The 18195-nt window shown below is 28.3% G+C and overlaps 1 protein-coding gene across 1 annotated transcript; it reads right to left on the bottom strand.

The window, feature by feature from the left end:
- Positions 1 to 3882: 3882 nt before the first annotated feature.
- Positions 3883 to 9516, bottom strand: LOC101250345 (RNA pseudouridine synthase 4, mitochondrial). The gene is made up of 10 exons (XM_004230685.5): positions 8906 to 9516; positions 8355 to 8399; positions 8057 to 8197; positions 7860 to 7907; positions 7699 to 7779; positions 6969 to 7082; positions 6763 to 6864; positions 6019 to 6130; positions 4890 to 4936; positions 3883 to 4757 (listed from the first exon to the last, which is right to left on the bottom strand). Exons 1-10 carry the CDS (start codon positions 9290 to 9292, stop codon positions 4398 to 4400), a joined length of 1437 nt encoding a protein of 478 aa, XP_004230733.2. The 5' UTR covers positions 9293 to 9516; the 3' UTR covers positions 3883 to 4397.
- Between the last annotated feature and the right edge of the window lie 8679 nt (positions 9517 to 18195).

The following is an 18195-nucleotide window of genomic DNA, read 5'->3' as shown; positions in this document are numbered from 1 at the left end:
TTAATGATGGATAATATATTTATCACATATTTTAATACACTTATAATATGATGTGACAATTTTTTACCAAACAAACATAATATATTTCAAAAACAATTATAATTCAAATATATTGCATACATAATTCACTTTTAATACATATTACAGATTTATTACAATATTGCTATTAATGATAATAAATAAAAAATATCGCTAAAATCAGTAATTATTTTTAAAAATATATTTATTCATGTAATTTTTCCTATCGAGAAAGATTGTACTCTCACCAACTTTTATATCAAAAATTTATTTTTCTCTTTTCGTATCTTTATTTTTTTTTTGTCCCTTTTATTCCTAAGATTGTTTTTCCAATTAACGTAAAAGGAAACGTTGTTGTGGAGATTTGGGTCCACGAGGGTTTGGTGGAACGATGCGTCACTAGATCGTCACCTTTTAGGTAAGGTTTTTTTATCAATTATTTTTTTAAAATAAATAAATAATAGGAGTAATAATGTAGATTATAAATTTCACTCTATTTATTTTGGTTTTGTGTCCTTAAAAGTTAGGTAATATAATAGAAAGAGATTGCCCCCTGTTCGTCTAAAAGAAGGTAAGAAACAAATTCACCCGGTATACATCGTGACAGATTTAAAATTTTAAGGTGAATTTATTTATTAAGTTAACCTCTAGTCTTGTGTTAAAGAAATTTAAAATCTATGTATATACATAATTATTGAATTGAAAGCTTAAACTTTCTTATATATACACAATTACATTATTTAAAAGATATTATGAATTATTTATCCCTCCTAACATATTTAGTTTGATAGCTTAAATTTATTATAAGCTAAATAAATCGAAGTTGTTAAATTCAAATCTCATTAAAAAAATATATATATATATTGCATTATTTAACATAATTTGTAGTTGGACGCTAGCTGATTAAGCAAATAACATTACATGTAAAATAACTATTGTATATTCTTTAGTTATTGTAAACATCAATTATTCAAAAATAAATATCGATCCCCATATTCCTAAATTCTACTTACTAGTTTAGTCATCTATACGAAAAATAAATTGCTATATAAATAAATAAATATCTATACATAACTTTTAATATATATGATATAAGAATAAAAAATTACTTTCTTAGCTTGTACTATTTTTATTGCGTAAATGTAAAGCTATAAAAATAGAGAATGATGAAGAAAAAAATATACATACCCCCCCCCCCCCCCCGCGGCCCATCCCATCCCACGACTTTAACGAATGTAAATTCACGTCATTTATTTAATTAATTAATTAATTCTTAACATATATATTAATCGTCATTTATACAAATTGATCTTTTAGATAATTCCTATTTTAAGATAGTCATATAGCACAATCATTATCGACCCATGCTATTATATTGATGCAACTTTCTCACCAACTCATAAACCCAATCAACATGATTCAACTTAATATACAAGATTATATAAAATAACTTTGTTAATAAAAGATGATAAATAATTCGTTAAATTAATTAAGATACATATAAATTAATCGAATATTGTATACAAAATTTTTAGAAAAAGGAAGAAACCGTAAAAGCATTAGGGACAGCAGATAGTAGAAACAATTTTATGTGGATTAGTTGAGGGCAAAAATGCATCTATTTTATAATATTTTTCTTATTCCTTTTTATTTCAATTTACTTAAAATTATTTTATTATTAATTTATTTAAAAGGAGGACATATTTATATCATCAAAAAATAATTAACTTTTAAGTTTTTCATGTTATTATTGAAGAATAATTTTATAATTAAATAAATATTATGTCATCTACAATCACACAAATTTTAATATTTTTTCATTAGCTATCGCCAATTTCGAAAAACTTTAAGACATTAACTTATGTTATACTATAATATATATTCTCTTTTTACTGTTTTATGAATTTATGTTTCTCTAAAATCAACTCTCCCTCCACAACAGGCACCTAACGACAACAAGGCATAAAGACAAAAAGAATATTTTCATGTGTCGTAAACATATAGAATCATAAAGATTGAAGATCATAGAACAAGATTCTGAAATAAATTAAATTAAATTAGAATACTTAGGGATATTCTTGTTATAAATAAATATTATCTACGCCGTGAATTAATGAAAAATTTTTATGCTATAAATTATGATTATTTCATTCATTTTCATCGAATCAACTCATTGAAAAATGTACGATCATATTATTACTGAAATAGTGAAAAAACTTCCTAATTTTTCCCTATGAAATTTTATAATTTTATTATTTTTCACTAATTCATTTAAAATATTTATGAATATAGTCATTATAAATATTTTGTTGGTAAGAAATTCAGTCAGAAAACAGACCTAATGAACGCAACAAGCTCATAAAAGACGAGGTTAAGTAATAAATCAGTACATTTATCAAATGAAATTTTCAACAAAAAAAAAAAGTGTGTAAAAATGAATGGTACCCCTCTATTTAGTTTTCTATGTAACTAAAAATACTTTGTACAAAATATTTACTAATACTGGTTCCTTAATGTCTTAGCTATCCATTCATGTAATCAAGTTCATCTCTCATTCGATAAATCAGATTTCCCTAGAATTTCATTGATTCCTATTTCGTCCAAACTTGGACTAGACTAGGAAATCTCTAGTTACTACGAGAAAGTTTTCTGGCCTCAATTCTTTTCCATTGGTTTTTCCCTAACGACGGAAATCAGATAGTTACAATGGATCGCACATGATAACATGAAACAGTATAGACGTGATAAAGTTTTACATTATATAATATCATTTTTATTATTTTTGACAACCTTTATATATAAGAATTTTTATTATTTTTGACAACCTTTATATATCATTATTTTATTATTTTAACAACCTTTATATATCATATTATTAATCAAAATTATTTTAGCCCAAAATGTGCAATTTTGGCCAAAAGAATAAAAATAGTGATAATTACTTTTCGAGGGCTTTTTATAAAATTATTATTGCTTTTAAATATTATTTTTATTTATTACCTTGTTATATTATATTTTTAAAATATTTATTATTTATAGCTATTGCACTATATATCAAAAGAGAACTATATATGCTGTGCATATATGTTATAGATGTATTATATTTGTTTTTGATAAAAAAAAATAAGATGCAAAACGAACTATGCATGTAATATAGATGTATTACACTATATACGAAAGTAAATTCCGTATGCAATATAGATATATAATAAATGTCTTAAAATGTACCCTATATATCAAAACTGAATTGTACTTTTCATTAAAATTATATGACTATAAATAATAATTATTTTCTAAGTATGATATATTTAGATACTTTTCCTAATAATTATGTGAGATTTTTGGGGAAAATTCATAAATGTACTAACTCGTATTAGTATAAAGATGTGACGTACAAGAAACTAATATAAAACGGATTAGTTAGGATATAGCAAATAAATCATATTTTTTTTTGGAGGAAAATACAGAAAAATTTTGAAGGCTGAGAAAAGGGTCTATCAGTTAGGTAAATTATCAAATTTTTACCAACTTCCTCGAATGGAAAAACAAAAGAAACCAGGTATTCGTATTCCCTTCTAACAACTTAAATTATTCTATTAAATAAAATTAATACGATAATTAGCTTTAAACATATTATTTTTTTAAGTGAATGAAAGTCAAATAACGTGTCTTTGTTGTATAACGCACGACTAATTTGTTTTCTATTGTCCACTTAATCATGAGTTTGTCAACAGATTTAAAAAAGAGATTAGGAGGAACGTCTTTCATCAAATGACAACGTTGTTCTATGACCGGAAACCTACCGATGCACATAATTGACTTCAACACGTACATGCAAATTAATTATATCATACACCATCACAATTGGGAAAAGAATAATACATAAATATAGTGTTTTGCAAGAATCTGCAATAATGAAATGTTCCTTTGATATTCCCATTTACTAAAATGGAAAAAAAGAAAATGCTACAAGTTGGGAACATTAACCTACTCTTTGGGCTTGATAGGGTGTCAACACCCAGACTAATGGACCGAGTCCCCGGTTCTGATCTATGTAATGATGCCTAGCCCACACAGCCCAATGAACTTGGACTTGGACCTGAACCTTAACTGATTTCATGTCATGGGTCGAGCTCAAGTTGGCCAAACTATACAAGCTTTTGACCAATTGGTATTCAAAACTCAAAACTATGCCAATATTACATAATGAAGTATGATCTCACTCTCCACAGCAGGAAGTCAATCGGTGAGATGAGCTTGTTAACAATAAGTGCATCATATTGTGAATTCTCTCGGGAAGAGGTAATAGTCAGTGTCCTCACTCCAGCTCTGTAGTAGTGCACTTGTGGCTCAGTAGAAGCCATCATTTCTAAGACAAATCAAGCACTCAAGCAATCCCAGCTCTTTTGCATGTGGAAGGGCAAAGGAGCAACCAGCTTGATACTTTCAACATCTACGAGATCAGCATCTGAAACTACTTGAGCTCGTTGCAAAGCTAGAGAAATATTGGGCAAAACCATCTCCTTACAGTGAAGATGAAGATGAGGCTGCTTGTCTGAAATACTTCCATTCCCTAAACGAAGGTTGAAAGGATCTGGTTTTTGCCTGGGAATTTCCACAACTAGGTTCAACACTGAAGTGGGCAAAGGCAGATGTTTCAGCTTTCTATGAGCTTGCCAACCATACTTGTAGTCTCCAACTATTGGAGTCCCTAATGCCTCAGCACAATGAACACGCAACTTCAAAAACAGAGGGTGAAATAATCAGTTTAATATACACTAGCTTAACTTTATCAAGAAAAATATAAAATAAAATCACTAGCATAACAGAAAAAATTGAAGCTACCATTACAGAGAAGCAGTTTCCTGTACCTGATGCTTTCTGCCCGTAAGTGGAGATAACTCTAGCCATGTGTAACCTGGAATTCACCAAAAGAGAAATATATATCCATAAACAAATATGTTTGAAAAGATATGAGAGTTGATATCTTAAAACGAAGAAGCAACCAATTCTCTATAACTGTTTGTGTACAAATCCAAATAATGCAAGCTGAGCTAGTAACTATCTTTGGCCATTGGCACATGTATGCGTATAACTAACAGAAAAACTAAGAATGATTTGGATAATATGTGTCTAGGTGCATTCTGCAATTAAATCTATCCTCAAATAAGTATATATCAATGGAGACGTTTTTCCCATTTCCCAATACATAAAATCCATGCTATGTCAACAAGCAGCTCAACAACACTACAGCAGCATAAGCCCTAAAAATTTTAACTATCCGAGACCTATATGTGTTGCCTTTGTCTTTAACTACTCAAAACTGAATATCACGGCTCATTCTTTGAAATGATTTTAAAAAAGAAGTTCTTCTCCTGTAGATTATTCTTTAGGTCTCGGTGATGAAACTTGCACACTTCACACAATCATTTCAGAATTCAACTTTTAAAGAGAAAAATGTTAAGAAGTTAATAGACCAATATGTAAATCACCTTGTTCCTTAACTGATTGAACCAAGTCAAACTTAAATGCGTAACTGGAATAAGAGTACGATATATTCCTATTTGTACCAACTCCCTGCACCACACTTTAAGTCTATGTTGCTCGGACTCTCCAAAAATGTTGACGTACCCGTCTCGGATCCTCCAAAAATGCATAGCATTTTGGAGGATCTGACACACCTGGCAATATTTTGGAAGAGTCTGAGCTATGTCCCTCCCCTGCCGAACCACCTTAGAGAAAAAGAAGAATTACACTCTTCACGAGAGCTTCGGTGGAACCTCCACCTGCTGTGTATGTGGGTGTGAAAGAATGTAAATGTTATATATGTATATATATTGAGAGAGAGAGAGAACGCAGATGCATTGATCTGTGTAATTTATAAGAGCTACATAACTAAAAGGTGTATTAAGAGGTTACCAAGAATAATCAACCACATTTCATTTATTTAGTTCCATGCCTTTGTTTATGTAGGTATTCAGGATAGCATTCAGAACTTGCCTTTCTCAGAGGATCCAATGATGCGATACTCTGTTACAGCATACTGTGCCGATGGTTCTCTGACATCCGACATGATTGTGATGCGCTCAGATTTCCCGTTGTCTAACACCAGCTGAGAGAAGGAAAGCTAAGAAACTATCAACTTGTTCTTTAGCAAAAATATGATTATAAATGCATCAAGCTATTGATGCAAGAGAAGCAAGAGAGTGGTTTGAATTTCTGCTATGGAATCCCCCCTATCCGGCACCACACATAGCAACTCTACAGCTCCAGCAAGGATAAATTAGAGTACATTTGGGGGTCAATTAACACGAATTGTAGTCCATCTTGGATTAGGATTTACATGATTATAATGAAGTCTTAACAAAGTCCTAAAAGTTATATCAGGCATAAATCTTTAATTTTTCATTTGTTATCTAATCCATCTTTGTTGGTAAAGATATGCAAGCCATCAGTTACAAGGTTGTTTAAACTCTCGTATATGTTCTAGAATAAACTCAAGATTCAATAACACTTCCAGAAAAAGAAAAGGTAAAGGGGATCCCCCTTCCCCAATTTCTTATTTATTGCAGGACTCCCCTAAAATTGTCTTAAAAGATAGTAAATCATTTAGTATTGGGATGAACATGCTCAAATAGACTAGAATGAAAATGGAAAACTCATGTAGCCGATTCCAACAAAATTTGGGGTGGAAACAAGATAGATAGTTTCTGTAAGATTGATTGATACGTCACTGTCCCTAACCTTTCCAAGTGGTGCTGATATTATCCCTCCGGAGCGTCTTGGACATCCTATGACAAGCGCCCAGTACTTCTTCTGCAAAATTCTTTTCTTGCTTTCAAGATCCTTTCAGAAGAGAAAGGCAATATCAGGTTTGGAAAAGAAAATAAAATCGGGAAGTGCAATCATTAGTAAGTTCACCATATATATTGCAGGGAGACACAGTATACCTCATTTTGCGAGTCAAATGTTTTCTCACGGAAGATCGAATGCAAAGCTGAAGCACTTAATTGTGTTCTTCCCATCACCAATAGTCCACTGCAGTCTCTGTCCAGTCTGTGCACCTAATAAACAATAAGCTCCGCAACAGGACAAACAGACACAAGATTCACCAAAAGGGTACTCAATCCAGAAAGACAAACAAGAGGACATTTAGAATGCCTTCTAACATAAGTAGCAGAAGAAAGGGAAGAGCAATTAGAGTAACTTGACACAGGGAAGAGAGATCTTCTCATTGTATAACATCCATGAAACTCGAGTCAAACAATATTGAAATCTTCCAACAATTCCATTGTTTCATGTGCACATTTTCTAGACTTTAGCTAAAGATTGAGACGTACTTCCTCAAAATCCAACCATAAAGACTGGAGTACAAAGTTTTTTCCCATAGCATGACATGTACACATGAAAGCCTATAACCTAGCAAATGGACTTCCTTATTCTTCTTCCATTCGATGCACATGTTTCTTTTCACAACAATGAACAGAATATGCTGTGGATGAATTGAAATAACAACAGCTTCCACTACTTGCTAAATCAACAAAAAAAACAGAAAATAAATAAATGGATTATTCATAGTACATCCTAGGTATTAGAATTGTGCTTTTTGACCACATACTAAAGAAGAAGACGAGGGAATTATTTTGAAAAAAATATGAATGCTAAAACCATGAAACATACCAGGCGAGGGGCCTCTGAGTACTGATGACTCATATACTTAGCAGCAAGTTCATCTAAACTGCGTTTTATGCCAATTCCACCCTGTCCAAAGATCCATTTGTTGTTATAAGAATATTAACTCTCACAATCCAATAAAAAGAACTTGGGTATTGACAACTAACCTGAACTGGCATTCCTGGAGGTTTATTGACCACAATAATTTCTGCATCCTGAAATTTTACAGGAAAACAGAAATGCATCAGACTCATAAAGCACATAGGTTGGGTATGTTCCCCTTCATATGCAATGATTTAGATTGGGGGATGTTGCAGGAAGATAAAGAGTTGGGAAGTCCAAAAATCAGATATAGATTTTGGACCTTATACAATTCTAGGCTATGCACAAACTTCCTTTCTTCTTCACTAGAAGGGTAATAAACTACTTTCTCAGAGGGAAACTTCTGAACAGTTATCGGAAGAAATATTCTATCTCCAACATTCATTGATTCCTTTGCAGAAACCTGCCAAAAACATGAAATATTAGATTACAACATTGAGAATGCAAAAATTGGTCTGATAGCATTCAAAATACATCTCATGGAGATGTCAGTAGATAGACTTGCAAGATCTCTTATTTAAGAATCAACAACTAAATGCCAAAAGAGAAACAAATCATACCCTCTTGGGCCGCTGTTCTTCAACGTTAGAAGAGTCTCTTCGAACCTGCAGAAACAATAATGTTAAATCAAGGAAGAAATGTTATTAAGTAATTCCTTTACAGTTCCAGTAAGTATGACATGTACAAAGTAATTATTGTCAATACTCTTGATGAAGGCTTGTAATTGAGAATAATCAATAATGTGATCATCCCAGATATTGGTTTTTAACATTTCAAAAGAAAATGAGATCTCTAGCTTTATACTAAGTGTTCAGCAACAAATATCATATATAAATTTTGTAGCTTTCAGCCTTGAGAATTATATGTATCAGCTATGAGCTTTGCCGTCTAGTATAACAAAATCCCTTAAGTTCTTCAAATGTTACTCGCAATATGCAACTTGAAGAAATGGAAATTGTATAGACGAAATTGATCAAATTTAGGCAAAAATTTGTATCCTTGGCGTATTTTTCCTTTAAAGTAAAAATAAAAATAGATTACACACGATTCTAGAATCAATAATATGTAAAGAACATAACAAAATAGTTGAAGATCGTAACAGAATTAGAACCTGTCTTAAGCGAAAAAGCTTCTGCACTAGGGACTTCGGTAACTCGGGGCAGCAACGTTGAACCCATTTGAGAGCTGTCATGGTGTTGGTTGAATTCTCATTGACGTCCATTTTAACTCCGGCGAGTTCCCTTCCTAAAGCAGCACCGTTAACGGCGGCAGTGAAGGGTGGTAGAGTTAACCACTTGGCTTTCTCATTTTCATTCCTATTACAGACTTGTGCATCAGTTACAGTGGTGGCGTAGTGACACTGCAACCGGTAAAAAGCTGAGTACAGTGTCTGGACGTCGTCGGAGGCGGCGAAAAGCTGTCGAGAGCGGTGGAAGACTCGCCGGAATAGCCAAGGCCGTGCCATAACTGTGGTTCTTCGTGGGTTTTGGGTTTTCATTAACAGCAGAGAGGGGTTTAAACGGATTTCAACAATTTGACCTACGATTTAGGGAAATTGCAAAAATGATCCTGCACTTCTGAACAATCATATGATTTCGTCCTCGAAATAATCTTTACTTCAATTATTTCCCCGAAAAGCGCTGCTGGTTTTTTCTTTTTGATTTCTCATTAGATTTTTGATTTCTCATTTTAGAGATCGAGTTAATTCATAATCGCTTTGATAGGAAAGTGAATCGTTGCTTTTGCGATAACAGTTAATAAAATATTCAATTATTTATGTACTTTCCTTATTAGTCCATTTTGTTATTTTATTTTGCTTTTTAGCTTATTTTAAATATAATATATTTTTCATTTCTGATAATTATTTAATTAATTTTCTAACCTTAAATATTTAAGAATATAAAAATAAATATCATTTTTGATACATTATACATATCTTTAATCAATTTAAGATTTAACATTAAAAAAATTTCTTTACATTTTTAAAACTTCTTTATTAAGTCAAAATCAGATTAAATATATAAATTGTAGTTGACAGAGTAGTACTTAGGGTAATCTAGCCGTGGAAAACAAAAAAGGTACATAGCAACTGTATACCACATAAAATTAGCTAGTATACATTTTCAATGATTAATAGCAAATATGGCAACTAATTATAATATATAGTCTTTGCATGCTATATATGTACTTAAAGTTAACAAGTTTCCCATCACTGAGTAGTAATACTATGCGATAGATTTTATTTTCTTTATACATATTGTTCTACAGTAAGGAAGCAATCGATCTTACACTATATCATACATGAAGAATATAATACTATAATAGTGACTAATTACAGAAACAACATATTAAATACATCAAACGTATGACATAATCCACAATAATCGTACAAGTAACACGTAAACATTTTTTTGTCTTCTTAATAATTGTTCATTTTTATTGACAACTTACGTACTTATTGCACTATAGTACGTAGTATAGTATTATATATTTCTTGACTACTTTCGGATGAAATGAACCACCAACACTAAGCTTCTTCAAACATTCTCTAAGTTTGAGTAATTAATTTTATAATAATTACTTGTGTCGTCCCTCATTAGGACTTGGACCAGAAGAATTATGTCCAATAACAATAGGTTTCTCCAAATCCCCGTAGTCATGATGACCGATTCCAGGACTAGGACCGGAGTTTTTCACCACAACGTTAAAATGTTTTTCTGAATTTTGCACCATTATAAATGGCCTAGCTTCCGTAGCGTGCATGACCAAGCTCACTAAAAGGAGATGAAGAAAAAAGAATATTGTGATGTATTGAATGATAACTCGAGCCATGAAAAGGGTTTATATTCGATCTTTTATCACGTAGCTTTTCTCTCTTTGAGATTGTAAGAATGGTTATGCTATAAAAAATAACTATGCATAGGTATTTATACAAAAATATTGAATGAGGAATTTGCATGTAATCAATAATAATAGTGACATAAGTTTTGACTTAAAATATAGACAAGTAGCCAAAACTTGAGTAAAGAAAAAAGGTACATTACCCAAAGAGTGTATTTAAGAATGTGAAGTAAAAGATTTTGTTTGGAAGATGACTACATCAATAAGGTAAAGATTAAAAGGTATTAAAATTTGTCCGTGGAATATAATACTACTTTTAAACTGCATTATTTGTCAACGTTTTGTTAAATTTCAAGGTTACGTGGTACCTAATTAATTAGTTGCTATGTTAAGCATGAAATATGTCATATTCTGAGAGAATATTGATTAATTTTACAAACATGATGAAGATTTGATAGGTCTAGGAAAATACATTCTAAGGATATGGAATTTCTTCTCTTGACAGACACATTGTTTTTAAAGGATTGTAATTTTTATTTTATTTTATTTTTGGATGAAGCAGGAAAAATAAAATAGCAATTTTTATCAGTGGCATAGCCCGTTGATGACCCGCTAAGTTATAAATAGAGGGACTTTCATTTGTGAAGGCATTCAACAAGTTGTAAGCAATCTTCCAAACAATACAAAGTTTTCTTAGTATTTCTTCATTCTCTTAGTGATCTTAAACTATCAATCAGGCTTACAAGATCGTGAAAGATTCACGAGTAAATTGTCCAGTACCGCACAGAACATGAGTATAACTCTAAATCCCACGAACCTATATTTTTTTTTTATCTTTTTTTAATTCATATTGTTCAACTACCTGTTAAATTTTTTCCTTATTTCATGTATCATTATAATTTTATATATGTAATTTTGATCGATTCAATCTTATTTAACTATGAGGTTTTAGGGTTAAGAAGCTAGTCTTTTTTTCTTTAAAAAAAAATATTATTATTAAGTACTCCCTAAAGAGTAGTAAATGATTGGTAGTAGTTAATTCACAAAGAGGAAGTGATTTAATTAAGAAGCAATGTACCGGGCCATGTTATTGAAACTTGCAAGTCTTTAAACTTAAAAGGGAGAAATGATTTTAACTTTAGAATAAATGGCAAACCAACTAATTATCACTGTTTTAACATGAAAATTGCAACCCCTTTAATTACCTTTTTGGCTGCTGAGATCTCAAGATTTAATAATCTTACAAGTTTCATTATTTATAAGGAAAAGGACCTAACTTATTTTATTGTGTGGTGAAGAAAGAATTGATTTGATGGCAAATATTTTATAAAAAGAATTTTAAGTTATATGCATTCTATGAATGTTTAACGTGTATTAGTCAAAATCATCTTAAGCCAACTTTGATATTTCTCATGTCAATTTCAAGGGATTTTAACCAAACTAAGCCATTATATAAAGTCATTCACCAAAATAATATGTTTTTCTAAAATTTTACAAAACTAGTATAAACGTATTCCACAGTAACATTTTAGGATATATTTTATTTTTAAAAAGTTAATGGCGTCAGATTGATATACGTTACTCGCAGTAAATTTTTGTAAAATTTTAGAAAAATATATTACTTTGGTAAATTGTTTTATATAATGACTCAGTTTGGTTAAAAATTTCAATTTTAATAATATAGCTTTAAAAATATAAACTAATAAGCTATATTCATCCATTTAAATTGCATCAATTTTATAAAATCTTTGCATTGTATCCATATATTGAATAATCTTATTGCGATTATTTTACTTAATGAAGAAGTTTAAAAATATTGTTTTTTATAAAAAAAAATAAAAAACCTACATAATTGTTTAGAAGGATTTTAATTACTTCTTTTTATATATAAGAAAAATGAAAAAAAATTCCAAACGTATCATTTCATATTAATTAAGGTCAAGAAGGGTTCTCAATTACTCTCTTCATTCACGTATTTATTATGTTACGCTTTTCAAAAGTTAATCTAATTATTTTTAAAATTAAATTAAATTATATAAATTTATTTCAAATATTATAAAAATAGCTAAATTATATAAATGTACCCACAAATTATACAAATTCACCAATTTATACAAATCCAGACATACAAACAAGACAGCTTAAAACGATAACTACAATATGTAAATATGTCAACTATAATTATAAAGTATAATTAAATTTATTAAAATAGCTATTTGCAAATATCTCCTTTAAAAAATGTAACTCTTTTTACTCATTTGCTAAAATAAATTTAGAGAGATATATTTTCTCAATATTAATCTTAGTACTATGAGCATTTACGCGTTATAAATTTATTGAAATTGTAACTTCAATAACCATCAACAAGGATAATTTAGTAAAATAATTCATTAAATAGTGTAATTTTGACCTTCAATAAGAGCATCTCCAATTCTACATTCTATTTTACTCTCTAAATATAAATTTTTTTATTTTTTTAGATAATAAACTCCAAATTAATTTTCTATTTTACTCTTTAAAAAAGATTTTTTTTTCTCTCCTCGATATTATTATTATTATTATTATTATTATTATTATTATTTCCTTTTTGTTTTCTTGTTCCATAACATAAATCGTATTTCCTTTTTTATAAATAATCGTCCTATATAATTTCATGTAATATAAAAATTTTATTTTTTGAAAAAATTTATTTAATATTAAATTATATATTATTCTAAATTTCTGAAAAATAACTATGAATAATTGAAAAAAGAAATCAACAAGCACAATCACAATCACAACTTCTTTAAATCATACACTAATTCCTTTTTCGAATGTCGTTAAATCTAGAAACGACTTACCGAATTACTAAATTATTGTTGTGATTTTGAAATTATTATGTTATGCATTGTATCTATTGTCTTGTATTTAAATTATTGTGTTAGTATTTATTATGTTTTTAAATTAAAATCTTTATCTTATTATTTAAATTTTGTGCATTCGTCATAGTGGAAACTAATATAACATCAAATTGTATCACAAAATGAAGAAAATTAAAAAATATATATATTTAAACCATTATTTGAGATTAAATTAGTATATATAAAATAAAATATTTTTAAAAATGTTATATTAAATTCAAAAAAGATTGCATATATTAAAGATTTAACCAATAGCCTTATATAAAAGATAATATGTTAATTACAAAAAAAATAGAAATAATAATATAATATTCAAAAAATACTATTCAATTCTCTATAATTAAGAATATAGAATAAAATAGAGAGTGATTAAAGAGGACATTCTCTATTTTACTTTCAAAATATAAAGAATGAGGAATAAAATAAATTATAAATTGTTGATTGTCTAATATGTTGGGTTAAATGAACTTTGCCATTAACAATTTATGCTCTATGACTAATATCTAATTCAATTTTATCGCTAAGAAGTTACCACGTGATTCAGTATTAAATAAGGATCATGCTAAACGTTTTTAAAATTTTGAACCTTAGAGATATTAATCTCCTAAAATAAGTAGCAACAGTTGTTTAAATGTACATTTTATTTTATCATAATATTTTTAAAATTTATTATTTAATTTTTAAAAAAAGTCTCCTCTTATTGATAATCCATATCATTGTCCTTTCTTGGATACTCTGATACATCTCTCTTAGATGTATATGTATATGTATATGTATATGAATTATTGATATATTCAGAATTTCAATAATGTTTTAAAATTCAAAAAAATTGAAAGATTTTTAAGATTTTAAAAATAATATGAAAATAATATAATTAGCTTCTCAAATTATGAAATTCATGTAAATTATATTAAGGGGTCGTTTGTTGAGAGTATTAAGAGAAATAATTTAAGTATTATGTGTGGTATTATTTAGTACTATGTTTTGTATAAATTTTGAATCTATGTATTATCAATTCAGGTATTAGTTATACATCCTACATAGTATTAGAGGGTGTATAACTAATACCTTCCATTTGGTGATATTAAATCTAATACCATGAGACTAATCTAGGTAAAGATAAAGATACCATTCAAAATCTTTTAAGCATTTTGTTTATTTTTTTTATTTTTATTTATACTAATAAATTTATTTAAATAACTTAGCTTACAAATTTTATTATTTAGATACAATTTTTTGTTTCTAAATATGAGTTATTGAATCTATTTGTTATTAATATAAAATATTATAATGCGACTAATATGCTAATGTTGATGTATGAATCTAAGAACAATTCATAAGTAAAATATTGTTTAATAACGAAAGTCCATTAAACATTACACAAGTAGTCTAAAACAAGAGCATATATATACACACACACACACACACATCTCTAAGTATAAAATAGTTTAATTTATTTTGCTATATTTATTTTTTTATTTTATTTTATCTTATGACAAAAAGTTTTTTAAAAAAAAATTTATTGATACAAAACAAAGTTCAATAAATTTTCTCTATAAATCATTATAGTTGTGTGACCTTTTGAGATATTAACTCCAATTTATTAAGACGACAATTATGTAAGCTCAAATATTTTAAGTGAGAAAATAGTGAATATAACAATAAAATTTTTATTCTCCTAGCTATTTAAAAATGTCATAAAAAATAATGTTCTCCGTTAATTATCTACCTTGACTCAACTACATGAAATATAAAATCTCATAATAACTCTAGGGTATAATTGGAAAGAATTTTTTTTGTAAACTTTTAAACAACACAAAATTAGGTAAGAAACAATGAATCAAACACTTGATAAAAATAGTTCCGACACTACTAATCCATGTATTACCAATCCTTTCATTACTAATCTCTGCATTATTGATCTTTGTACCAAACAACCCTAATAGTCATGGGACAAGAAAATAGTTATGACCATTAGTTGCATTTAATTCTTAATTATCGCTAAATATGTATTTTTAGCGGCAATTATCAATCCTTGTATATGTCCCTAAAGCCTTTAGCGAAATTGGTTTTAATGACACTTAAATAAGGTAAAGATATTAGACTCTTTATTGGTATCAATATTTAATGTCGCTAAAAATTATTTTTATTGCAGTGCATGTTTTGGATAACTTATCCCACCATTTACATCATAGTGATGTGATGAGTTATCCCATATATATGGTGGGATAACTTGTTCTCTAAGGGGTCGTTTGGTTTGAATTCAAGTTATGATGGGATAAATAATAATGACATTAATTATGATGGAATTATGTTTTACTGAGTATTTGGTTTGTTGTATTCAAAATAATAAATTTTAAGACAATTTATTGATTTACAAAAATACTTATCATGAATGTAAAAGTGATGTAACAAAAGAGTTGGAAAGAGACATTTTTGTTATTTACTTATTTTATCCTGAAATAAATTATTCCGGAATTACTATACTACCCAAAGGAAAGAACAATTTATCCCAGTACTCATTATTAATCCTGAAATAAATTATCGCAAACTTACCAACCAAACAACAAATTAAAAAATAATATAATTTAATCCGAGGACTATTTGACATCGTCCTTCACACCCAATTAAAGGTCCCCTCCCCTATGGTACAATACAACTGGTCCATTTCTTAATGGGCTGGAAATGAAGACATGAATGGGTAGTGAGGAACCCCATAATACTAGTCTTCTTTTGGAAAAATGAATCACCAATAGAAAAGAAATTTGATTATTTGACAGTACAAACAACTCATTGTGGGGAAATATAAGTTATAACTAGTTTTAGTACACAACTAAAAAGTCAAATTAATCCCTTTTAATTTCAATGCCTTTACAAATTAGCAAGGGTCTACCAGATAATGATATGGCACAACTTATCAACAATAATAGGGAAAATATAGTAAAATAAGATGCCTTCAACATGCAGGAAAACAACGTTCAAACGAAGAAAAACTTTATTTGATCTTTAATTAAATTGCATAATAAATATATATACATATTTGTTTTATAGTCGATTCATCTTTTTCTAATATAATGTATAATACTAATTATATATATATATAATCTCCAATTCCATGTCTCATTTACATTCTTGGAAAATAAAATAAATGTTTATTTTTATATGTGAGTCTCGTGATAAATCGTAAATATTTATGTTACTATAAATCTTTTATTCAAAAAAAGTTAAATTGATGCAGTAATAAATATAAAAAAAATATATGATTTTTTACGTAAAATTCTAATAATCACGATTTAAAATATTTCAAAATCAACTAAAAGAATTGATTGACTCTCTAAATTTCATTTGTGCCACATAAGCTGAAACCAACAGAATAATCATAGCGTGCCCCCAGTGAGAGACTCTCACAATGGGCTATTAGCTCAATGTTATTCTAAAATTATGTAAATTCAATAGTTCATAATAAATTAAAATTTAATTATTTTTAAAAATATCTTTAAAAATTTGAATGACTTTTCAAATTTTATGTGTCACATAAATTACGACAAAATAATTAAAAGAAAAAAATGGGTGAAAAGGCAAAAAGGCACCAATCTGATGACAATTTCATCCATCCACAACCCAAACTAATTGAATCTAAATTGAACACCTACCAGACACCCTTCCTATTGGTTTTTTATTTTTTTTAATTTGACGTTTTGTATTTATATTAAAGTTCCACGTTATAGATTGATGACATATTTTATTTAGATCTTCTAAAGTTTTATTTTATTTAATAGTCTTCTTTTGGACTAAGAGCCTGTTTAAATTAGCTTAAAAAATAATTTTTAAGTTAAAAATAAAAAATCTAATTGAAATGGCTTTTAGATTAAAAAATAAAATGTAGGGGGAGACTTACTTTTGGTTTCTTACTTATTTTGAAGTAATTTTTTTATTTTATCAAACATTTTGTAATTTATTCTAAGTCAATTTTTAACTTATTTTAAGTTATTATTTCATACTTGTCAAACACTTTGAAAAGATAAAAATTAATTTAAAAGTAGATTTGATGAATTTTTAAGTCAATCCAAACGAACTCTAATGCAATACAACTTTCCTTTTCTTAGCATTGGTGAAAGTATCTTTGGGCTTGTTTATGTTCAAGTTGTGGAGTAGATTTCAGTTTCTGGACTATGCGTATGTGTGGTAACTTATAATTTAAAAATTAAAATGAATTTCATTTAAGATTTATAGTGTTAAAGAACTAATTACATTTTATTCAAATTATATTTTAATTTACAAAAGCCTCTTTAGATTTGGTTGGAATCTGTTATATCCCAAAACATTATGATACAACCCTCAAAGTCTTTGATATATTATGTCTCGAATTCTAAGCATCACTCACTATCCTTATATATACTATGTACATTTCGATACACCACATAAAATGATATATCTAAAAATATGAGAGAGAACAGATTTTTATAATTTTTAAAGCTAGTAAAAAATTTAGAGAATATAATTAAATAGATTTTGTATGTAAGTAATTATTCCAAAATTAAAAGTCATAAGAGTTTGTTTGGATAAGTTGGAAAAAAACAGTTTCTAAGTAAAAAAATGTCAAATTTTAAATGAATTTAAATTAAAAATAAAATGTAAGAGAAGTCCTACTTTTTTATAC

This window comes from Solanum lycopersicum, chromosome 1 (assembly GCF_036512215.1).
Source record: "Solanum lycopersicum chromosome 1, SLM_r2.1".
Classification (NCBI taxonomy): Eukaryota; Viridiplantae; Streptophyta; class Magnoliopsida; order Solanales; family Solanaceae; genus Solanum; species Solanum lycopersicum.
The sequence above is the reverse complement of the archived record's forward strand: the minus strand, read 5'-3'. Positions and strand labels throughout refer to the sequence as shown.